Source organism: Apteryx mantelli, chromosome 8 (genome assembly GCF_036417845.1).
Source record: "Apteryx mantelli isolate bAptMan1 chromosome 8, bAptMan1.hap1, whole genome shotgun sequence".
NCBI lineage: Eukaryota > Metazoa > Chordata > Aves > Apterygiformes > Apterygidae > Apteryx > Apteryx mantelli.
The window spans coordinates 36379122-36403892 of record NC_089985.1 but is presented as its reverse complement, the minus strand read 5'-3'; the positions used below and the strand labels follow the sequence as shown (position 1 = coordinate 36403892).

The 24771-nt window shown below is 41.9% G+C and overlaps 4 protein-coding genes and 1 long non-coding RNA gene across 5 annotated transcripts in view; 2 read left to right on the top strand and 3 right to left on the bottom strand.

Moving 5' to 3' along the window:
* LOC106491065 (nardilysin-like) overlaps positions 1-1530 on the bottom strand; it is a 41942-nt gene extending 40412 nt beyond the window's left edge. The window contains exon 1 of the mRNA XM_013950597.2: positions 1355-1530. Within this exon, the coding sequence (XP_013806051.2) occupies positions 1355-1530 (176 nt within the window). The remainder of the gene's footprint in view (positions 1-1354) is intronic.
* A 592-nt stretch (positions 1531-2122) lies between these two features.
* MAGOH (mago homolog, exon junction complex subunit) lies at positions 2123-4077 on the top strand. Its single transcript, XM_067301273.1, has 5 exons — positions 2123-2259; positions 2449-2507; positions 2772-2882; positions 3182-3264; positions 3835-4077. Exons 1-5 carry the CDS (start codon positions 2172-2174, stop codon positions 3932-3934), a joined length of 441 nt encoding a protein of 146 aa, XP_067157374.1. The 5' UTR covers positions 2123-2171; the 3' UTR covers positions 3935-4077.
* A 1643-nt stretch (positions 4078-5720) lies between these two features.
* Positions 5721-15399, top strand: CZIB (CXXC motif containing zinc binding protein). The gene is made up of 8 exons (XM_067301272.1): positions 5721-5899; positions 5979-6062; positions 6680-6736; positions 8463-8544; positions 10304-10335; positions 10854-10931; positions 14248-14313; positions 15151-15399. Exons 1-8 carry the CDS (start codon positions 5894-5896, stop codon positions 15226-15228), a joined length of 483 nt encoding a protein of 160 aa, XP_067157373.1. The 5' UTR covers positions 5721-5893; the 3' UTR covers positions 15229-15399.
* LOC136992565 (uncharacterized) lies at positions 6177-8476 on the bottom strand. The gene is made up of 4 exons (XR_010884931.1): positions 8393-8476; positions 7976-8088; positions 7463-7629; positions 6177-6539 (listed from the first exon to the last, which is right to left on the bottom strand). It is a non-coding gene; the product is annotated as an uncharacterized lncRNA (long non-coding RNA).
* A 1827-nt stretch (positions 15400-17226) lies between the features above and the next one.
* On the bottom strand, positions 17227-24494 carry CPT2 (carnitine palmitoyltransferase 2). Its single transcript, XM_067301271.1, has 5 exons — positions 24355-24494; positions 23461-23541; positions 23241-23347; positions 19171-20475; positions 17227-18212 (listed from the first exon to the last, which is right to left on the bottom strand). Exons 1-5 carry the CDS (start codon positions 24492-24494, stop codon positions 17881-17883), a joined length of 1965 nt encoding a protein of 654 aa, XP_067157372.1. The 3' UTR covers positions 17227-17880.
* Positions 24495-24771: the final 277 nt, after the last annotated feature.

Sequence of the window (24771 nt, the reverse complement as noted above, 5' to 3'; positions counted from 1 at the left end):
TTTAGCTGCTCTCAGCACCTGTTTCACTTTGGATGGTTTCAATTTAAGTCACAGCATTTAAGGGATTTGTAAGTCTCCTCTTGCTTGTCAAGCACTATCTCATGCTAGCCATTTATCTAAGAAATTAGTGACACCTTCAAGAGCTGGCTTTCATGGGACTAACAGCAGAAGAATCGCAGAATTGCAAAATAATTTAGGCTGAAAGAGACCTCCTGAGATCATCTTTAAGCAACCCCCCTGCTCAAAGCAGATCTAACTAGATCAGGCTGGTCAGTTCTGAGCATCTCCAAGGATGGAGATTCCACAGCCTCTTTAGGCCCCTGCTCCAGTGTTTGCCCTGCTCAAAATGTGCCTCCAAAGTTATTGGCTGTTAGGTATGTTACTAATAGCTCAGAGGTTTTGTGAACCATAACACTGTTATTCTAAATATATGATTAAAAAAATAAATCAGTTTAGCCCTGCTGCAAGAAATCTCTCCAAAATACTGCACATTTGCATATGTGTGCTCAGCAAAACTGAACACTTCACCTTTCGCATAAGAAGCAGCTTGTGGAGAAAGAGACAGCGACCTATTCGTCTGTAACTCTAAGAAAGACTGCATTTTTCGTCTGTTAAGTGTAGCTAGGTTTGAAAAATGCAACGTTTTTAATGAAGTTTTAACATTTCACTAAAATAGCAATGCTCCAATTTCCTTTTAACAATAGCCATTTACCAATACAAGATACTTCATGCTAGACAGCAATTAATCATTGCTGATACTTACTACAAGCAACTTTCCTGTTGATTTCACTTGTAGCTTTTAACACAGTAACATAAAATGTTAATATCTGGACTCATAGTAAAAGACTAGCTGCACCTCATTTTTTTTTTATTACTGTCTAAATGTTACAAGAAATCATTTATTAATAGCAACTGAATAATTTTCATTTTCCTCCCCTCCCCCCAAAAAATCCCAATTTTCAGGGCAAAGCATGTGATGCATCCTTCACTGACAAACTCAAGTTGTCTCAAGTGACAAATTGATTCTTAGTGTGGATCTCGATCAATCCACTAGATGTATTTCAGTGATGGAACCTAAGCCATTACCATCATGGTTATGGGAAAGTGTATGTAATATCAAGAACCTTTATGATCTTTTTTCTGTCAAAAACACATTGAAAATGTTACTAAGAGAAGGAGAAAATAGTTTTGTGCTAGCTGGCCGAGCTCAGAGTACCCCAAGGAGCGCGGCCTGCCGAAGGCGAAAGCCTTTGCCCCGGGGAAGCCACGACCGTTAGGCGTGAGGGGGGAAGGAGCCTGGGCTGCCACCGACCGGCGAGCTACGGCGAGGGGGAGCGCGGCGAGCGCCCCTCACCTGTACTGCTTCGGGTCGCTGGGGGACTTGACGATGTCCGGGTCGCCCCGGTTGAACCAGAGGTCCTGCCTTTCCTCCTCCGCGGGCGGCAGGCCACCAGCGCCCTCGCCGGCCTCCACCTCCCGCCGCGGGGGCAGCTGCGGGCGGCAGGAGCCGGACACCGGCTTCGCCCTCATGGGCACGGCCGAGTCCGCCGGCGCCCGCCAGGGGGCGCCCGCGAGCACCGCAGCTGCACGCGCCGGCGGTTGGAGCGACGCCAACGGCCGCTCGGCGTTGCCGGCCAATCAGAGCGCGGCGCGGTGGCCGCGCGCCGGTAACGGCCGCAGGTGACACGCGCTGCTGTTGCCTCTCGCACCCGCGGGCGGCTCGCTGGAGGGGGACAGGGCGAGCCTGAGGGGTGTCACCCGCGCTGCCACGGCACGAGGCGCGGCGGCCCCGAGCTGCACGACGGAGCGCGATGTCAGCGGTCAACGCCGCCGCCGCAGGGCTGTCCGGCTGCAAACAGGGCGGCCCCGACGGCCGCCCGAGCGCGCAGCTGCTGTGAGGAGACCCAGGATGCGCTTCCCCTGCTCGTGACCCAAAACCCCCGCCCTGAAGCGCGCTCAGGAGGACCCAGGCCAGCCCCGGGCGAGGCGCGCAGCCCCTAACCCGCGCTAGCCTAGACGCCCGCAGGCTCCGAGTCGCCAGGGGCACCGGCCCGGTCCAGCCCGCCCCGCCCCGCCCCGCCGGCGGCCCCTGCGCGGCCGGGGCCCCGCCCGCCGTGACGCGCTTTCGCGGCGCCCGGTGCCGCGGTGCATGCCGGTGCGGCGGCGGGACCATGGCGAGCGACTTCTACCTGCGCTACTACGTGGGGCACAAGGGCAAGTTCGGCCACGAGTTCCTGGAGTTCGAGTTCCGGCCCGACGGTGAGGGCCGGGCTGGGCCGGGAAGCAGGGCCGGGCGGCGGGACCCCCGCCGGGGCCGGCTCTCAGCGGGTCCGGGAGGCCTTGGCGCTCCCGGTGCCCCGCGCCGGCCCCGCCTGGCCGCGGGGTCCCGACTGACGGGGGCCGTTTAACGCTTATCCTGTTTTTTTTTTTTTTTTTTTTTTTTACCAGGGAAACTGCGCTATGCCAACAACAGCAACTACAAAAACGACGTCATGATCAGAAAAGAGGTACGGCACTTGGCGTGCTTGGCCACTCGGCATGAAAAAAGCTAGGAGTTTCTGTAACGCCGTAAAGCTTGTCCAGTGCCTTCAATAAAGACGCGTTCCTTTGCCCAGCCTACGTATTATGGCTTAGCAGTCTGGCTGTTCTTGAAAACATGTTTTATTTGAAATTAGCAGATCACTGTATTTGAGCATGATAGTTTATGTGAGTAAAAACTGTAGCATGCTAGATAGTGCTTGCGTTTTTTCATGCTGAACTATTGTTTCTAGGCTTATGTTCATAAGAGCGTGATGGAGGAGCTGAAGAGAATAATTGATGACAGTGAAATTACAAAAGAAGATGATGCTTTATGGCCTCCTCCTGATAGAGTTGGTCGGCAGGTTAGTGTAAAGTGTCTTTTCCAATTGTTGTTCTAGTTTGTATATGTTAGCTAATTAGTCAGAAATGTAACTGAACTTTTTTTTCAAGCCATTATTGTTTCTAGCAAAGGGGTAAACAATTTTTTTTTTTTTTAACTTGTGCAGTGTCAAAAGGCAATTTAGGTGTGAGGGTTAGTTTGATTCACATATTGCATTCAGTGCCCTTGGAATAAAAATGGAAAAGCTGTTTTTGCAGTACTTATTTCTGTAAGTGATACCACAAACAGTAATTTGACTTCTTATAATCTTTTATTTTGTAGGAGCTTGAAATAGTAATCGGTGATGAACACATCTCTTTTACCACATCAAAAATCGGTTCACTCATTGATGTAAATCAATCCAAGTATGTACTCTGCTTTTTTTTGTTGTTGTTCTTATGTAAAACTGGCTGATTACTCAGTAGTTGTATTTTATATTGTTTCAAACTACAAATCAGTTCCTAGAGGCACATGTGCTCTGTGGTCCAGCATAATGGACCAAATGCTTTTAGAGTGTGTCACTACTTGATGTATTTTCAAACTCACTGAGCTAGCCTTACTAAAGGAACACTTTTTAGATGTATTCACAGAATCTGAACTAAAATATCTTTGGCCTATCCACATCAAAGTCTCTAGTTAGACCTAAAACTTTGGTATTTCATCTAAACTGAAAAGACTGGATATTATTTCATAAGTCCAAGTTATTTTACTACTTGCCTTCGTGTTGAAAATGCTCGTTTTGTCAAGACTTAAAACTTACAAACTTGGACTGCAAAATGATACATTAAATACTGCAGGATGAACTGAGTCTGTTATGTCTAAGGTGACCTCCGAGAAGCCTGGCTATAGGCTTTTTTAAAAACTAGTTAGTTCTATAAACTGCTCTCTTAGAAGTTCAGTCTAACTTTTTTAATTTCTCCTGTTCTGCTTTGCAGGGATCCAGAAGGCTTGAGAGTGTTCTACTACTTGGTTCAGGACCTTAAGTGTCTAGTCTTCAGTCTTATTGGACTACACTTTAAGATTAAGCCAATTTAAGTCACACAAACTGAAATTTATATTGTGTGTATGTGGGAAATGCTGTTTCAATTTCTTACTACTTCTACCCTGTAACTTTTATGTATGTTAGAATTTTTTTACAAGCTCTAAGTGAATGTCTTAATAAAATGGTGCGATCTGTATTTTTAATTTAAAAGTTCTGGTGATAACAAAAGAAGTGTTAGGAAGTCAGTTTATGGTATTCAGGGTACATTCTTTCACTTGTATCACACAAAGCCTTATGTAAAATACATATTTCACTTTCTATGTAGCAGTAGTAAATGGAGTTAAGCCTTGTCCCATGCCCTTAAGCTTTTGTGAGCTGTCAGGATAAACTTGTGTTACTGATCCTGAACTGCGTATTCTGGTGGCCAGCTCAAATATTCAAAACAGCTGAAGCCTTGACTCCGTGCATGATAACTCATTACAGTGAAGGCACAAAACTAACCTTATAACAACCTGCTGCTTTGAGTACCCACTTGCCTTTAGAGCAGATGTAGGCAATAGGCCACACGGGAGCCATCGGCAATCTTCACTGATACTCCCATCCAGCTTTTCTTAAAAATCTCTTTAGAAAAACGTAAAACAGCACAAATGTATTTACTTACATTCTAGACAAGCGGATCTTTTAAGCAGCATTGCTTAAGAGACACATAGGACCAGACATATGCCTCAGGTTTGAAGTGGTAACTTTTCCAAAGCGCTGTGGGAAGGAGACGGATGGCTTTCGTGACAACTACAAACTTGAACTGAATTTGTCTGACATCTGCTGGTGCCCAACTTACGGTGAGTGAAGGAGGATTGTCACAACATTTATAACCCCAAGACGGCTTGAATGCAGAAGAAATTCACTGCAATGAGGGTGTTGAGACAAGGGGAAAGTTTATATAAAGCAGTTTTACCTTGAAAAATGCCAGTGTGCTTCACTGAGGCATGCTAAGTTTCACAATGCTGCTTTCAGATGATTTTTCTAGTGTAAATGGAATCTCATCAAAACCACAGAGGGATTAATTAGCAACTTGCCTTGGATGTGAAAGGTCTAGTTTAACTCTTGTCAAGATTTTGACCTGACAAATGAGTAAGGGAGTTTTTCAAACATAAAACGTTGAGCTCAAGAAAAATACTTCTAGCTTAGTAATGGGTGACCGTTCCAGAAGGGCTGTTTACTGAAGCCTGTGGCACAAATTCAGCTCGGTGTCTGGCTGCACCCTCTGGAACTAAAATCAATACAAGTTACTTGATGTTGGTCTTAAGAGGAGGAAGCTTTGTTTAAAAACTCCTGAATTATGCTTAAAATAGTTAAACATACCCATTCCTTGAAAACTGGACAAGGTATGTATCTATATGCTAATGATTAAAATTCATCTTGTATTCTCACTCCGCTGTCAAGGACCTTGCTGTGCATTTCTATCGTCAATGAAAAAGGGCAGGGCAGGATCCCGCCAGGCTCTGGAGGTGTTCTCCAGGAAAGCTTCGCCAAGCTGCTCCTTATTTTCTTCAACTCACCTCTCTCAGTTTTTCCTAAACATTAGCCACCGAGATTCAAAAATACTGTGGTCGAAAGGCTTTTAAAAATGTAAAAGCCACCTAACCCTGACTACCTCTCCCCAGATGGCTAGCACGGCCTCCTGGCGGCGCCTCCTGCCCTCTCCCTCCTCGCAGCGCAGGCTCTGCCCCGGGCGGGCCCCGCCTGCCCCCCCCAGCAGCTGCTGCCGCCGCCGCCGCCGCCACCCTGGGCCCGGCCCGGCCCGGCCCCCGCCTCCCGCCCCGGCGGCGGCGGCGCCATCTTGGCCGAGGGCAGCGTTGGCTTCAGCCCGCAGCCGGCAGCGGGAGGCCGCCGCCATCTTGGCTAAGGGCGCGCGGGAGGGTGGAAAACCACCAACCCCCCCACTGCCCTGAGAGGAGGCGGAGGCCGGCAGCGGCGGTCCCACAGCGCGGAGCCGGGCACCCTGCGAGGCCATGGGGGTAGGTCGGCGGCCGCGGCGGCCGGGCCGGGGCAGAGCGGGCCGCGCTGACCGGGCTCTCCCCGCCGCTTGCCTTGCAGAGGGTCGGGCTGCAGCTGCGCGCCACGCTGGAGAACATCACCCGCCTGCGGGCCGAGGGCGAGGATTTCCGCTGGTACCTCAAGGTGCGGCACGGGCCCTTCCAGGGGCTCCGGCAGGGCCGTTTTCGCCGTTAAAGCCGCGCAGCCGGCTATGGAGGAGGCCTGTGGTACTGCCTGGCCACGTCGCTCAGCCCCAGCTTGAAAAGCGAAATATTTATTTTTTTTCCACGCGGCGCAAGCAGGCTGCAGCGACCAGGAGCAACTAATGTGGAGATATGTAAATATAATATATGCACAACACAATTATATATAAATGTACATACGTAAATGTAAACACACGCACACATATATTACATTATATGTTAGTTTACTGTAATCAAAATTCTTAAATTCAAATGTTAATCAGTGCCCCCTGTGTTTGGCTGCTAATTCAGGTAAATGGTGAGATGCGTTATTCTCATCTTTTATTCAGTGCCTGTAGCGTTTGCTGTCCATCTAACGCTTCAAAGGGCACGTCCTCTCCTGCTGGCGTGTGCACTGGTTCAAGTGCAGCGCGTGGACCTGTAATAAGAGACACACAATTAGTATCTGCCTCTGGTTCCTCTCCCCTGCAAAACGGGTTTGTGAATCTTGAGGGTTCGCATCACCTTTCGTTCCTAATTACTGACAACTTTTAATTCTCTGATTTATATTGTTTTTAGCTGAAATGTGGGAACTGTGGTGAAGTTTCTGAAAAATGGCAATATCTGCGATTAATGGTATGTTTTCTTGTTGTAATACTCATCAGAACAAAAATTAGAAAACAAACCTGCCTCTTAAATGAAATGGATATTAGCATCAGCAATGTGATGAATTGTACATAAGATGAAATAGTATTTCATCTAGTAGATATCATCAGTAGATATATACGCTAGTATATACAGTAGTATTTCATCAGTAGATGTATACATTCAGGAAATGCTGTCATATTTCATATTGGAAAAGTATTTGGAGACTGTTGATTGAAATATGCCATTGAAATGGTGACTGTTGGTGACACAGTATTTAAGTCTTGTTTAAAAAGCCTTCTGTCTGTAAAATATACCAGTTGAAAGCAAATTTTAAAATGATATTAGAATAAGGTTTTGCCTGTCACGTACTTCTCTGATGCTGATCAATAGAAAATTTTTGGCGTTTAGGCAACTCAAGGTGAATTAAGTACACTGAATTAGCATTTGGAAACTCTCTGAAAAAGCAAGATAAAACTTGGCAGCAATAAGAGAAGGGTTCTCTTCTTAGGAATAATCATCTACCTGATGATACTGAACAGAAAATAATGGATTACAAAGGTGTTTATCAGGAAAAACAGATCCCTGTCTAGAGTGGATCAAAAGCTGAATGTTTTTGGCTCATGGCATGCCATTCCTAAAAGGCAAATATGTTAGCATGCAAAACCAGAAATAGCCACTGCAGGATATGTGGAATAATCCTTCTGCTCTACTTACCATTGGTAGTGCCTCATTGGAGTTTTGTGTCTAGATTATGGTACTGCATCTTGAAGAGGATGTGGACCACCAGGAGACAGGAGGTCATGTTTTTTAGACCTCTGATCAGTGGTGTTATGTAGGTGATATAAGATGACAAACAGGCACATGAAGGCAATCCACAATCTCTTAAAAGATTTTAGAAGAAAGAAAGGAAATCATCTGTTGTCCATGATGAACTTAAGCAATAGAGCTTAAGTGCATCTACAGATATTCTGGTTAGATATTAGGAAAAAAAAACTTTATAATGATAGTAACATTAGAAAAGGACTGTGGAGACTTCATAAAAGGAGGACTTTAAAAACACTTTAGAAAAGTATTCATCAAGAATGATGGAGTTGGTCCTGCTTAGGGCAGAAGGATGGGCTAAGTCACCTTTCAAGCCATTTTCTTGTTTTCTATTAAACTCATCACTGTATCCGAATGCCTCGTGAAAACTGACAAATTGACGTACATAAGCAGTATCCTACTTACAGCGGAACAGGCAGAGGCAGAGAGATGGAACGACTTTTCACATTCGCTTAGGAACCTCAGTCTTCTGTCCCAAACACAGGACTATCTGTCCTCTCCTCTTGTGGGCCTCAGTCCTGCAATGTGTTGCAAGGAGTCACAGTGATTCATTTGTTTACAAGGTGCAAGATCAGAGTTATCATCACTTTTTGTTGCATGCTGCTGAATGTTAAGAATGTATTTTGAGGTATTAATGTTTATATGGACAGGTCTTAACTATCCATTATTCACTTATCCACTATTTTAAATCTAAAACAGGATTATTCTTTGATAATCATGGCTTTCTAAATTATAGATTTTTTTTTCTAGTTTAAAAAAGCCTTCTCACTGCAAGATCTTAAAAAAAAAAGTTTGTGACTGTTCTTGTAAAAACTGTTTTACCTTTGCAAAGGTTTCCTGTTTCTCAGCTACAGTGCAGTTAAAAATGATGTCTCCATTCTCATGTTTTTAGGACAGCGCTCCTCTGAAAGGAGGCAGAGGCAGTGCCACTATGGTGCAGAAATGCAAGCTGTGCTCCAGAGAGAACTCCATTGGTATGTGCTTAGACATTCACAGGCATCTCCTAGGTTTATTTTTTAGTCCCAGTTTTTGCTTGAAACTGTTTGTGAGAGCATTCACCATTTTGCTTTTTTTTTTTTTTCCTTTGTACACTGGCGTTTGAGTCCACAGCAGGTGCACACTTGTCATCATGCTCATGAAGGAGACTGTAAGATCAACTGGTCATCAACAAAAAAAAAAAAAATCAAGTTAAATCAACACAGCAGGGCAACAGGAACAACCTTTGCCAGCTTTGCAGCACATTAGGTTGCTAAAACTAACAATAGCAAATTCCTCTTTTTCCTACTAAAAGTGGTAATACGAGCTGTTAATAAACATGGTCCCATTTAAAATAGTTGCTTCTTAAATATAATAGGCAAAATAAAGTCCTTAATTGATAACATTAGATGTTAGCACTGTTTTAATTCTTCCCTAGAGGTGACAGAGATATGAAATGCTTCTCACCTCTAAGAAAAAAGCAGCCTGATGTAACTACATAGTTAGTATCCGTCCAGCCCTGGATTGTCCTAGGCAGGAGTAGATGGGGAGGTCAGAGGGCTAATTTCCCTAAATAAACACACTTCCATTATCAGAGAGGTTTTTCCTACCTAGCATAGGCTTATCTTCACACAGAAGCATGCCTGTTTCCAGCAATTCAACCTATATCCTACAGTGTAAACATATGTTACCTGTTACATAATAAGCTTGTTGCCTTTCAGTCTCGCTGTATGATGTCCTGTTTTTATATTATGAGGAACAATAATAAGGAACACGCATGCACTTTACCTTCCCGAACAAAGTAATCCCATTGAGTTCTGTCTTAGTCTCCTAGATACTTTTTTTAAAATACGCTTTAAGGAATAATTTTGAGACCTTTTGCTTGTGACAAGTGTATTTTTCTATTATCACAAATAATCTTTTCTGAAATAGGTCCTGAAATCAGAGTCCCTTGTAAGATAGAAAATTGGTACTGTTCATAAATGGCTGTGTCACCATCCATTTTCCTCTTGAGATTCTAGCAAATAGCTTAATTTAAAGAGATGTTAGCTGCATGCTGATTGAGTGACCCAGGTTCTCACATCTTTTTTTTCCATTACATTCTGTCCATTACAGCCTTCTTTAATTAGGTTTTTCTCTCCACTGGGATTGAGGTGCAGCATTATAAAGATATATGCACATAAATACATATGATGGTAGCATAAAAGGAAAGAGGGTGATGCTGGAAAAGTATATATGATGGGTGAGTCAAATAGTTAAAATTCCTATGAAATGCATAAAACAATAGTTAACTAAATATAAAGTTTTGCAAGTTACTTGCAGGTTCTATGCTATTCTGTATAATTTCCACAAAGGCAGTTTCAGGGGTGGAGCTGGAGATACATAGCTGAAAACTGTAGAATGGTGACCCATGGATTCAGTCTTAAATCTTATGTGTACTCAGGCCTCATGGTGATATCAGCTTTCTGCATGAGCAAAGCTCATATGCTTAATGTCATCTTACAAAAGCATGCATTGCTGTTTTCTTTATTAGAAGGGTACCAAGACAGCATAACATAAGTTTCTCAGGAGTAGTGAGAAGAATTGAGTTCTACCCTTTGAGGGACTAACTGAAAGAACTGCTCGGTTACTTTGTTTCTTTTACTTTGTATACAAAGATTTTTCCAAAGGAGAAGAGGCTGGTCTTTGGTTTCTGGTGAATAAAATTCTGAAGACATAATGCCATTCACGTTTACACCTCTGACTTTTTTTTTTTAGATATTTTAAGTCAGACCATCAAACCTTACAATGTAAGTTCGTTTTCTCTTTTATATCACAAGTGAAAGATAAATACAGATTAATGATATTTTGAGTTTTCCATTCTTTGCCATCACATTCCTCCTTGAAGTACACAAAAAGCAGGTATGCTCCCCAATAGAAATTTGTTTCTTGCAGAATCCTGCACACAATCTAAAGAAGGAACAAAAATTTGCAATTAACAGTAGCTCATTAATGATTTCACTCTTTCCACTTCAGTCTGAAGAATGGAATAATCTGTGATACATTTCACAAGCAAAACAAAAAAAAGTATTGTTCAAATTAAAGGCAATTATACTGCCTGCATTCATTTCCTTTTGAAGGCTTCCTCGTGGCAGATTGTTTAAGAAATTCTAGTTAATTATCACCTATTAAACCAGCCCTAGGATTTTACTGTCACTTGGGGACATCAGAGTTGATAGAACTGGCTTTAAAGCAATTTCCTAGACTAATACTTGCCACTGTCTTTCTCTATTAGATGAAAACTTAAGGCATTCTCACTTGATTCTAGGCTGAAGACAGTGAGAAATTCAAGACAATAGTGGAGTTTGAATGCCGAGGTCTGGAACCAGTCGACTTTCAACCGCAGGTGAGTTCTTATTCATTACCTGTTTCTCAGTTTTTTAAGAGCATTTCTAATAGATTCTAGAGTGATATCACACACTGTTTTGAAATAGTGCTGCTCTTCTTGGAATGTCCTGGACCTCTCCAGTTTTTCTTCCTCTCCACAGTTATTTTACTTCATCCTACTCCATAAAACACAAGCATGAAGCCTCATAGCTTTGGTGTTCTTTGTGCCTGTGTCCCAGTAACTTCTAAAATTAAATACTCTTTGTAGTTGCGTTCAAATTGCCTTACAGGTGACTCAGCACTGCTCACTTGAACTGATTTGAAAGGTCTTCATTGCAGAAGTTATTGCAAAAGGGTGTTTTTCCCAAACGGGAATCACAGGGATGCATAGTTAGCTGGCCACATTTAGAAGAGCTCCACTTTGGTTATTGATATGTTACAAAGAGTAAATGAAGTTCAGGTTATGAACATCCTTCGGTATATGGCCTCTAAATAAATCAAATTCTCTTTGAGATTTGACATCACCAAAGCCATAGGAAATGAACATTAGCATTTTTCCATTTGAAATTTGGTCAGACCAAGACTGACGACTGAAGGCAATTAAAGACTCTGTGTTGCAAAGCCCACCTCAAAGCTCAGTGTAAAGGATTTCTTCAGGGCCAAGCCAGCCTTCAGCAACTCATTTGCTTGTGCACAGTCATGCTATATGCGACTAACTCCCTACTATATTTAACCTATTATTCCAGTAAGATTAGGTGTAAATTGACTGACAAATATAAACCTGTCTTATCCTTCCCTCGGACTGGGACACTGTGCTAACAAACAGACCAAAAAGCTGATCCTGCAAGGAATTAGATATAAATAAAAAGGCCACTGCATTGTGCTGCAGGAAGAGTTTTTCTTTTTTTTTTGAAATTAAGCCAATCTTTTTGAGGAACAGAATGTTTATTTCTGTTTGAAATATTTGCAAGCCAGACCTAGAAACTTGCACTTTAAGTAAAGTCTGAGAAGACTACAAGATGTAGGAGGTGTTTATAGATCTGTATCCAACCTGTCAACTTTACTTTTATCAGTCAGCTCCACAGAACAAAGGCTTCACAGCTTTTGATTTAATATTCTCAAAGTTTGGCCTATGCACTCTGTTGCAGAGAGCACTGTTTAATCTCTGCACAGATATTTCAGTGAATTTTCTGATACCTGAATGAGTACTAGAGACTTAGTACTGTTCCTTACAAGTCTATAAACTGCTTTATATTTGGCATGATCCAAGCCAGCCTGGATTTTGCACAGTCTTAGATCTGACCCTTGATTAGCACCAAGCAGGACTGGCCATAGCATTCTTTTCTTTTTTGATAGGCATAACACAGACCTACCCGAAGTCAATTAAAAATAGCATAATGCTTGTATTTGTCTTATTTCCATTAATTCAATAGTAGTCTTCTCAAAAAAATTTTTTTTTTCATTTGAATCTGAAAGAGGAGAAAATATCCTTTGATTCTCTGATATAAAACCTCTCTTTTCCTACCTAGTAGTGACAACAAATCTGAACCAGGTATTTTTATATTCTAATAACTGGGCAAGAACCACTTTTTTTTTCCCAATTCCTTATCCTTTTTGTTTAGTGTGCTTGAGTAAATACATCTACTGTGAATTTGAAATAAAATTTTGGGGTTTGCTTTTGGACTGTTTTGTTCCCTTCCCCTCCTTGTCATCCCACAAGTGAATGCTTTAACTAAAAAAAATGAGGTTTCTTTATAAAATTTTTGTAAATCTTTTTTCAGCTTCTTTGCTTTTTGGCAAAAACAAGTTACATTAGTTACAAAATAAAAACATGACAATCCACTGTGCTCCAAAGTCAATAGGCATATTTGCAGCTTCTGCAGGCGTTTACACTTTAGCTGCTGGTCCTTCTCCAGTCAGCAGAGGGCAGACAAATCACTGCGTTTCCCAGATCTCTTCAACAGAGATTAAATAAGTACCTGCTCTGACGCCAAAGCTGTAAGAATGCAAGTCCCACTGAGCAGGTCCGGTACAGAAGCTTGTAATTCCAGTCACATGGCTTCTTGCTCCTTGGAGTGCTGGTAAATATCGCCAGGTGGCCAAAGCCCAGCTTCTCTTCGCTTTTTTTTGTCTTTGTTCTACTGCAGCTCTGCATTTTGTACTGCGATGCTGATCTCCCTCCATTCCCCTACTAGATCCTTTGAGACGGGCTTCTGACAAATATATATAGGCCATATTCATGCTCTGCCTTGCAGATAGCTCTCCCATTATGTCTGCTGCACACTGTGGTGTGTTTAACTCCTAAGTACTTAACCTTCCACAAAACATTTTAAAAGTGTGCAGCTTACTCTGCACATTCCTACACAGTTGAACATCTGACTGGTGCTAGTGGGGATTTCTCTACAGAAAATGCAGGTGTAGATCCCCTGTGGAAAACCAGGAAGAAATTACCTTTGCTCTTTAGCCACTTCTTAGTAAAAATCTGTATTTAGGAATGGCACTATAAGAAACCTTCCTGTATGCTACTGATGTGGCTGAGATTTTTAGATTTACTTTTAAAACAAATAAAACTTAATTTATAGCTTTAACTGGAAAATCTTAAAATGAGAGAGATGTTCTTTCTGACCTTCCATAAGATCGTATCAGTAGTTTGTGTACTGGGTTCTCGTGCTACGCCCCATTGATTTGGTGTTTCCTTTCCAGCTACATCCTTTCCTTTACCTCTTTAAAAAACAACAAAAGTAAGGATCTTTCCTTTTTGAAATGATTCTGTTTGGGTATTGCTAACCTGTTCCTTCAGCTAACTGATCTTCCTTTAGCATGAGGTTTGTTAGTCCCTTAGGTACCTACATTTAATATAGGCTGGTTCCTTCTCCAAAGTGGGTGGGATTCTGATATTTAAGCTAAAACTAAAAACTGTCTTCCCTATTTCCTATTTTGTCTTGCAGATAAGTTTAATACAAAGCTATTTTGTAACTAATGCCTATCTGGGTTCTGAACACAGATCAAAGCTTTAGTAGCTGGATGCTGCTAGATAAACTTAGAAACTCAGAGATGACATTATTTAAAACTCCTGTCTATGGAATTACCTTTTTGGCAGGAAAAGTAGTCAGGGGAGCAGTGTTCCCTTATTTTATTCTGTTGTTGGTTAGATCTGAATTTTCCAGCCTACAAAAGGGGTCACAACCTTATACTGACCCTTGAGCAGGAAACAGTTTGGTAATACAATAAAAACTTGTGCTATGTTACTTTCTTTAAATATGTTTCAGTAATCATAATCAGCTCTCTTCTTGGTACAACTCATTCTTACAAACTTATTGCAACTGTGTTTGCAGGCAGGGTTTGCTGCTGAAGGTGCAGAGTCTGGCACACCTTTCAACGACATAAACTTGTTAGAAAAGGTATGTTGTCTTAGTTTCATTAGTAAATCTAATTAGCTAGCTTTCTTTCCCCCAATCACCTACTCCAAAATACACACCCTGCACATGCAAGAAGCTAGTTTTGCTCTTTCATGTAGGTACGGGAAGGTCATACATGGAGAGAGAAACTATGTCAAATATGAGCAGCCAGTATTACTAGCAGCCTCATTTTAGAAGTACATGTTTTATATCTCATCAGCAGACAAAGGTAGAGATGCAGCTTCTCTTTTAAGCCATTCAGGAATCCCAAGGGGCAAACTCCTGGAATACTAAATGATTGGGGATCTTCAGACTAGTGAACTGATTTTTCTAAGGTGATATCTGTACTTTTTCCTCTGCACAGAGATATTAAATAGTAAGATAAACACTGTCCTTCAGACCTTGGGATAATGACTCTAGTATTGCAAATCTTTCTTGGCTGTGAACAAGAATCTCAAGGTCAAATCTGTTCCTTGGTATCCCACTTGGCATGGATCAGCTTGTCTGCTGACCCACCTGACTGGGATATTGTAAGTGACAGATAATCCTTTCATCTGCCATGGTTGCTCTCTTGTCCATTACAGGCTATGGGCTACAGACAAAGAAAATTTTGTTTGTTAAATTTAAACACTGGGACTGAAACCAGTTTAATTTCAGGTCAGTACTCTTGCTTTTCTTAGAAATTAGCACTTAGCTTAGTGACTGTACAGTGCTTCCCACAGAAGTGTAAGACCCAAACTTTGATTAAGGTTCAGTTTCAGTTTGAATTCCAGTCTGTGATTTAGACACTACTGCATTCTCTCTTCTGTGACTAATACTGGGAAATCTTAATTCCTATAGGATTGGAATGACTATGATGAAAAAACAAAGGAATCTGTTGGAATCTATGAAGTTACCCATAAGTTTGTAAAATGCTAAAGCTCACATCCCTAACAAACCTTGGCATGTTCCTCTTCAATGAAGAAGTTGTAACATTACAGAAGCCATTTCCCTGGAGTTACTTTTCACATGGCTGTACTGCAGAAATGGAAACCTAAGTAAGTTTTACTTACTGCCACCAGAACATCTAATAAAATATTTTCCACAGAACACTTTGAGATGGCCTCAGTACAAACTGGAAATCAGATATACACTTGACTAAATTGTGCCAGTATCTTAATGTTGTCTTTCTCAGGAATAGCAGGAATATATAGGGACCTGATGGACTGTAGCTTAACTAGTGGATCAACAGTCACTATTTAAACAGCTCACTGCCATGAAGTTTTAAGGAATCTATTGCAAGGAAGTACCCACATTTGATTCTGTAACATAAGCAATATAAGATCTTGTCACTCACCATTCCTAGCATTGGGGAAATGGCTATGAGTATAGTAAAAGGACTGTGCTAATGGTTTAAGCCAAAAGGCATGTTTTTATAATAGCTTTCTACAGGTTCAAGTACAGATGCTGAGGTCAGTTTACTAACAACAGTTAACAAGCCTGATTCCTATTGACATTTATATACAACTTGATTTTCAGAAGATGTAACAGCTACCTTTTTGAATATGTCATTAGGTAAACCATACTCATGTCTAGTTGCAGACAGACTTTCTACTTAATGGCAAGTGCTTTCACAATCTTGCTAGTTGTTCTCATGTTAAAAAAAAAAGTCTTTACTGAATTTAGTTCAAAGGTTTTGGGGAATGAAGGAAATAGAATGCAAGGACAGTCATGGTAAGTTTAAAAAATTTTTTTTAAATAATCCTTTTCAGTTAAACTAAAATAGCATATCACAGGGTGCAGAGAAAACAGCCCTGACTAGGAAAACTTTACAAGCCTCTGGCTTAAATATTTAAAGCATGCCCCTCTCCTTCCTAGCACTTGCAGTGCATACTTCAAGATATGGTATTGCTTATGCTTACTGTGCTAAAGAAGAGACACTAGGAGAATCTGGAAGTTGACATATCCAAAGGAATAAAGGCAAGTAAATTTCTGGGCCTTTGAACCTCATTAGTCACACTGTACCTCCATGCTTGGACTTTATATTCTGCTAATATGTTTGCCTGTCTAGGGCACAGTGGACTGTGCTGAAAGACAGCTTTAGGTACTGTAAAATTAATGCAGTTATTTAAAACATTGGCTGCAGAAGCAAGCACCGCTGTGCTATTTAGCTGCGGAGAGATTCATCTTCCCCGAAGAAAAACAAAGTGGAAGTCATTAAGGTTCAAAAGGCAAAGGAGTTCAAGTTGTACATACCATAATGAATTCTGTGCAAAAGGCAGCTTCCCATGTGAAGGGCATCTGTGCTGGAATCCCAGCTCCTTTGAGAAACTTGGCTTCTGACTGGCAAAGGTCCCCTCGCCTTTTGCTGCTAGTCCTCCTTGTAGCTAGCAGATCCCCAGTTGTGAACAGCGCACCAGGAATGTGTCTGCATCAGTTTCACCTCATTCCCAGCACCACTAAGTTTTACTCATGTCTAGGCTTGAGCTCTCCTTAGTCTTTGGAACTTCTGCAGCAAGCCCCAAAGCATTAGCTATGCATCTCTGAGCACTAGAACTTTGGCGTTTGCTACAATAAATGATATCAATACTCAGATTACAAGAGAAGTCAAGTTCAAGAGCATGGAGAAAATAAAGGAAAATGTTTCTGTTGAGGATTCCTTTTCCACAGTAGGAGAAAATTTGGGGGGGGGGGGAACAAAAGCTGAAGTTCAGTGAATTTGTTTGATTAAGGTACAAGAGCACAGGTTTAAGTAGCAAAACAAAAACAGCAGGTTATTGGACAGACTTTCACGTATGGAAGGGGACAGTGAACATTGCAGCATGCTTTCAATGAAGTTCTTTTCAACCCTTATACACCCCTTATAAGAAAGAAGCTATTGATACAAGAGATTACCCGTATTGCCTACTTTGATATGGCAATAAAATAACTTTGTGGTTATTAATAGATAGCTTTATTACAACACAGTCTTTCCAGATGGTTTATCAACATAATTGGTGGTTCCAGGTTACTTAAAGCCTCACACTTCAATTTTTGTTTCTCAAAGTTGCTACATCAGAAAGGCTCCAAGCAGTTTAGGCACAATGAGTCTGACACTGATTCAAGTTTAGAGAGAAAAATAAGTGTGACAAGTTAGTAAGCAAACTTACTGCAGAAGTGCAAATGTTACCATTCCTCTTTCACATTTTAACAGTTGCAGATATTATTCTAAAACCAAACAGTTTAAGAGTGGTTTTTACAGTGCTGTTGTCTGCCTGAAACTCATGAAGCACAGCTGTTCAAGTTCTTAAACATCATAATTATTGCTTTGTATTTTAAATAATGTATTTTAAGAGCACATGATGGTCTGTTACAAATATTTGCAATGTCAAAATTAAGTATTTCCTGAAACATGCATCCAAGGTCTGTACTTGATTTCTTCAAAATAGATAAAAATTTCAAAATGAATCTACACAGTACCCACATTCAATGTAGATAAATGAATTAAGCTGGGCAGTTTCAGCCACATTGAACCCTGATTACTATGTACTGGCATTCAGACATAGTCTGCATTTCATTCTGCAACTGTAAAGTGCTCCAACCATTTTATGTCTAACTACTTATCTTTTTGCCCTTTAAAACATTAAAGATATCTTCCAGTGACTTGTATATACACTGGAGGAATTCTTTCGCATTCCTAGCTGGGTAAGAGGAAACATTGCAGCCTATCCAATCACCATGTACTTGATATCCTACTCCAAAGCCATCAGGCACGACTGGACCAAACCCTCCTAATTGCACAGCTGGGCTAACCAATGTGCTTGTAGAAATGATGTTGTGATTAAGCCGAGCATAGGCTTGGTCTTGGTAGAAATCAGGTAATGAAGTACCTTTGGATAAGGCTAAGCAGCGCAAGCCAAAGAGATGTCGGTCAAATCCCTGACCTGTAGAAATAAAGTAACAATTATTAGAGATATCACTAATTTTTGTGGGAAGTGAACTCCGTTACTTAGACATCACATTGCTTTTAAGTCACAAAGCCAAGAGAAGGTCTGTAGAACAGCTTTTGTTTAACTTAGCAGAAACATTTTACAGAATCAAGACATCTGCACTTTTAGTACACCTATGCGAGGGAATGAGCCCTGTCTTAGGGCTACCTGTTTTATTGCTAGCCCTTGACCAGCAATCATGATAGTAAATAAAAGCACAACATTAAAGATTTTAATAATACATCACATCCTTCAATTAAGTATATTCAGTTTTTTCACCTGAATGTTTTCAGGTTAAGACAAGTCAGAGAGAGAAAGGCCTTCCCTACATTTATGAATCTAAAGAGGAAGAGGATATTTTATCAACAAAGGAGGCACATTTTAGATGCTATGGGGTAATGTTCAGTAGTCTTACTGATTTTACTGAAAAGATATAAGTTTTGCTTCTGGGAAGGGCAATTCAAAGGAAAAAAATAGAAAAATACCAAGAGTAGCACAGCCAAAGAATCAGTTTGGTTTGGAAGTTTTTAAAACCTTTATCTGCCTGCAGGGGATAGCATAGCAACTCTTTAGTCATAAAAATAAAGTTCTTGGTTGCCTTGCAGAGTACGGCACACTAAGTATTAATCAATGCTTCAAATAGCCAAGTTGCTATAAAAAGAGAAATTAAGGTACAGAAAAAATCTAGACATGTAATAGTAAAGTGAGAGCACGGAGGCATTCTCCTCCATCAAGAAACGGGTCATACAGAACACATTTTGAACTGGAACCTTCTGCTACTGTTCATGCTAGAAAGTCTACTCAGCATCAGACCTCCATCAAGATTAAATTATTTAGTTGCAAGATAAACTTTTACTGCAACTTAAGCAGACACTTCAGTGCAAAAGCTCGTGTTCTATATATTCCTACTTACCCATAGCAGCTTCTTTTGTCAAACGGCCATGGTATTCTGAACACTCCATAATCATCTTCTGAAGCTCTTCTGTGCTATGTTTGGATGGTTCTTTGACAAAAGCCTCCGAACATTTCTTTGTATGGATAGAGGCAGGACGTATAGTTTCTGTACGACCATGTTTGAAAGCTGCAGTGCTGCAAGATTCATATGTAGCAACAGTCTGATTGTATTGTCGAAGGAAAGCCATCTGGAAGGCAAGCTGAGCCACAGCATCTGGACTTACCTTCTTCTGCTTTAGAAGGTCCTTGCCCCCTTTTTGGAACTGAATCATATCAAGAGTAAGTGCTTCTACAGTAGAATCAAAATTCTGTTTGGCTTTGGTAATTCCCGCTTTTAAGGCATCATTCAGCTTGAAGTCAAGTCTCCGTACTGCTCCAGAAGAGTCTACTGAAGCAGGCTGGGACTGGGGGCTGACAGCTGGCTCTCCAACGCTATCTTTAAAAACCTCATTCTGGAATCTGAGCACAGCCACACCGTCTCCCCAGGAATGTTCAAAATTAACTCCAGCGGTGCCATCTTTAGTTATGATAAGATTAAAGGATTTGTCGTACCAGCGGTTAGCAGCATCTCCGTGCAACATAGTGTGGGACAAGTGCACAAAGTCTTTAACAGGAAAATCATCTAAACTTAAACAAAAGACAGCAGAGTCTACTTTTTGAAGAGCTTCTTCATTGCCATTGTCCAATAGATTCTTTCTCAGCAATGCCCATGTATCTCGGTTTTCACTGGAGAGATACCCAAGAGGGAAGGCTGGGGTTGGACTGTTGTCACTGAGGATGTATTTCAAGTGTGCTTGTATTTCTGAAGGCTTCAGCATATTTCCATCTCTATCAATAACATCAAATACATAAAAATTCCCATTTCTCAGTACCAGTAAATGCTTTGCCTTTTCATCTATATAAAGCTCATCTCTGTTGAGTTTAGGCAGGCGCGTTGAATTGAAAAGCCTGAAGTACTGAGACATATCTAGGGGGTATGCATTGACCATGTAGGCACCAAACCAAGAAAGAGAAGAAGGCACAAATCGAATTAATTTTTTGAAGAGCTCAGTGTCACTTTTTTTTGGATTGAGGTGAAAAACCTCTGGTTCTAGATAACCAGCCCTGAAGGTCTTCATAAAACGTAAAGCAGAAACAGTCATGTTTGTAGCTCGTATGAGCTGATCATTGTATTCAGATTTTGGATCAGGATGAAAAGACATAAATGCATTAAAATTCAAAACAACAGGTTCACGAGCTTTCAAGTACATATCAAACCAGGGACCTGAAAACAGAGTTGAGAAATAAGTCAGAACACAAAAGCAGCTTACCGAGTCAGACAAGAGGTTCATATGGTCGATATCCTGCCCCCAACAGTGACAATAGTGCATACCTATTGAAGTGCATAAGAACAGCACAAACAATGCAATAATTCCCCCAAGGGCTCTCTCAACCTCCAATTATTAAGAGAGGAACGATTGGTTAACTGCAAAAATATCATATTTGGAACAATCCATGTCAAGAGTGTCAATGTCACTAGCAATGAGGGCCAATTTCCATGTTTTCTATAGGTCTCAGCGATGAGCCATAACTCCCCCAATATAAAATGGAGCCCTCGGCACACTGATTTTGGTGCACACCTCACATTTAGAGTGGAAAATACCTTTACACTTAAGCTATTAATTTCTGCAGTACCTTGTCACTGAGGCATGCTTCTCTTTAGGACCACCTCTATTTCTGATCCAGTGTCTCCCTCACTGTTTGTCCTTCTTATTCCTCTCATTCTTGGCAGCATTCTTCCATCTATATTTGCTGTCTCGCATTTTCACCTCCTTCCTCTTTCTATCCACTAGAACGATCAGCACTGAACAGAGCTCTTGATACCAATACATTACCATTGGGTAATGCATTGCCAGCTTTAAAGCTGGCAGTAAGAAGAGGTTAGAGGGGACCTCCAGGTTATTGTTCCAGGGCGAGAGCAGGCTTCAGAAAGAAGTATTGCATTTGATACCTGCAGGTCTTCTAAACAGTCTCATTTCATCATGTGGCCTGTCAGCATATCAAGAAGCATGAATGTGACCCAAAGGATGTGTGCTTGCCATAACCAAGTGAGTTAACCATAGCTCTAGAATGCAATCACACTAGTCTATGAGTAAACAAAAATCCAGGAGGTATAGGAAGCTAAGGGATTTTTAAAGTACCTCCTATTTCATCATCATTAAGAACTTTACACTCAGTAAGTCATGGTATTAAGCACTGACTAGAAGCAGACAAACAAAGCAAGTGCACTCAGATTTCCTCTCATGACAGCTAAGGTATTAATTTTTCTAATCCTGGATCAGTCCCAAGTAGAAACTTCCAGATGGGGTGTAAGAAGGCTACTGGGGACTCATGAACCTAAATCACAATTTTAATTCCAAATCCTCACAGGTGAACATTTGCCATCCCTCTACAGTTTTATAACCACATGCCTCACCATCATATAATCTTTTAACCTTGGACTTTAGAGTCCAGGGTGGAGGCAACCGTACACAGCCCCAGCAACCAATTTCAAGTGGAACAGGTCTTTCATAAGGCCAGTGGAGGGGGCGGGAGGGAAAGGCAAACACTCTGTAGTTCTCTGACACAAAGTAGCATGCTCGTTATTGTTGATAAACACCATACAGTCACCAGTTAGAACCCCAGATACTGTTCAAAGTGAAAGGAAAATATAAGCTAATAAACTGAACAGCAGCTTACATGAAATAATGTGATATTTTCTACAGGATTTGTGGTTGCTGGGCAATTTATTAAGCTAACACCCTTCCGGGTATTGTCAGTAGATACCAAGGATAGAAGTGCATTAGCTGGACAACATGTAAACTATTACTTGCATAGGTATCTAAACATTTCCACCTCTGTTGCTACTTATCCAATACCTTCGTAAGCAGATATTTGCATTTGGAAGTCAGCGGAAGCAACAATAAATAAAAATCACTAACCTAAACCTATATGCTTACTTCTTCTTTTCTTTCACTCTTTCCATTCTTTCTCTGTCTCCATTTTCTGACCTTCATTATGTTTAATTTGTTTTTCTTTATTCTCATCTTTCTCTTTCTGTCTCTCTCATTTTCTTGCTCTTTAAAAGAATAGGTTTTGTAGATTTTATAAGTTTGGAGCACTGTCCTCTTCTGCCTCCCAAAGTTCAGTTTTCTTGCTAAATAACTTGAAATTATTTGAAGGAAATTGCTGTAGTTTCCTTAAAGGAGTTACTAGAGTTAAGCTCCTCTATTAACCTAAACATAAATAGCAATGAAAAAAAGAAAAAAAAAAGATAACCACTGCAAACTCAAATTTAAATACAGTACGTCATGAAAAAATACTTTCTTCAATATCAATCTCTTATACCAGCATTATGAGATGATTTTCTCAAGAAACTATGGTTACAGAATATTCCTACAAAGCTGTCCATCCTACACTTAAAAACTCTACCCTTAAAAAAAGATATTTTAACATAAGAATTCCACAGTGATTTTAACTATTTTCCCATTTGCAAAGGCACCGCAGAATGCATGATGTTCCACTACAAATGAACAAACTAAAAATAATACTATATGCCATAGAGAAATTCTGTTTTCAACAAAGTAATCATATTACAGAAATATATTTCTGGGTAATCAATTTGTAAAAAAAAGTATTAGGACTGTGGTTCACCACTCCTTTCCATTGTTTTTATCCCACAGCATTTTACTATATTTTGCTAGTGGCTTTAAAATTCTTTATTTAAAAATGAAAAAAAAAGTCTTTAGGATCAGGATTCTTTTTAACAACAGTAGACTGTCCTGCAGAATTCTGGTATATAAAGATTACAAGAAGTGCAGTCTTCTGTCCACCAGAGAGGCACTCATAATTTGGTCAAATACTGTCACAGGTAGTCTTCACAGCTTGTTATTCCAAGTTTATGCAACAGACAGCTTGAACTTCAACCTGCTTTATTTCTGGCACTATGAACTGTCTGTTACCAAGCATGACGATCTGAAGACTTCTTCTTTATCCTGTAGGCCAACATACCTGTGATGTAACTAGTATGCTTGTTCTGATTGTCTTGTGCAACTAGTTGCTCATGCAGCTGTCTTCCAATTCCTTTTTCAAAGTGACGAGCAAGTTCTTCTGTTTTTCTAAAGCAATCAATAAACCAGGCAAAAGGCTGTCACAAGTCATATCTTTGATATTCAACACTGCTTTGAAGCAGCAAATGATACTGCAATATGTGTATTTTGTTTGTCCATACCTGAACTGGTCATCATTTAAAAGAGGTTTTTGGGCATTCAGGTATCTCCTTATTGTATCTTCTAGTTTGGGAACGGGCAGCCTGAAGGAAGGGGAAAAGGGAGAGATGCACACTTTATGAGCAGTAGTACTAATGAAGACCCATTTCTTACACATTAGTCTCTCTTTCCTATCCTTTGTAACACCCCATATTAACCAAAGGGCTTACAAATTACTTGTGGAAGAGGAGGAGGGGAAGAAAGGGAATAGATGGACATACATCATCCCTGCATAAAGTTCCTTCGGTAAGAAAAACAGGGTGAAAAGCTAACTGGAACAACTTGTAACTACAATGAAAAGTTTCAGTACCTTCCAGGCAATACAGAAAGACAGAAATTGTTTCAAGGAAGAAAATTTAACAACAGAAACAACGTTTAGCTTGGCAGCCACCTTCTGCATCCAGACCTCACTGCTAGGTCCTGAACAGGTTTTCTAACCCATGTCTTTGTAACCTTTCTCTCAGCCTGAAAACTTTCTCCCAGAATAAAATAATCCTATTACGCCCACGGAAGTTACCTCACGAGATGTTTCGACGGCAGCGGTGCTATAGCCACAGCTGTGGTGTTCGGGTTGTTTTTTTTTTAAGGATTCCTCGGCTGGGATTTATGAAAAGGGCTCGCAGCGAAGTAAGAGAGGACACACTGGACGCGGCTACGCCGGAGGGCGACGGGGAGCTTCCTCTCCTTCCCTTTCCCCTCCGCTCCGCTCCGCTCCGCTCCACTCCCCAGGGCCGCCCGCGCGCGCGCCCCCCTCAGCAACGGTCGCGGCGAGCCCTTACCGCGGCCCCGCCGCCGCGGAGCCCCCTCCCCCCGCCGCGGGCCGGCGCCGAGGGGGCCGGGCGGGCGCCCCGCGGTACCTGGGCAGGCTCTTCTGGTAGTGCATGGTGGGCACGAGGCTGCGGTGCAGGTACTCGGCGCCGCCGCCGCTGCCGTAGCCCCGCCGCGCGCGCGGCTCCGCCGCCGCCGCCCGCCTCAGCAGCAGCCGCTGCGCCGCCATGATGCCCGCGTGCCCCGCCCCGCGCTGCCGCCCGCCCGCCCAGGGGCCGCACCGCCTCCGCCGCGGCTGCCCCGGCTCGGCGGCTCCCTCACGCGGCTGCTCGGCGCCCAACGCCCCCGGGCGAGCAGCGCCGCGCAGCGTCGCTCCCTCACGCGGTCGCCCCGGGCGGCAGCGCAGCGCCGGCTCCCAACAGCCGCGGTGCCTCGCGGCACGCTGACATCTGCGCTAACGCCATTGTAGGCGATTAAACCGTCTCCCTGGGACAGCTCTCTTACTC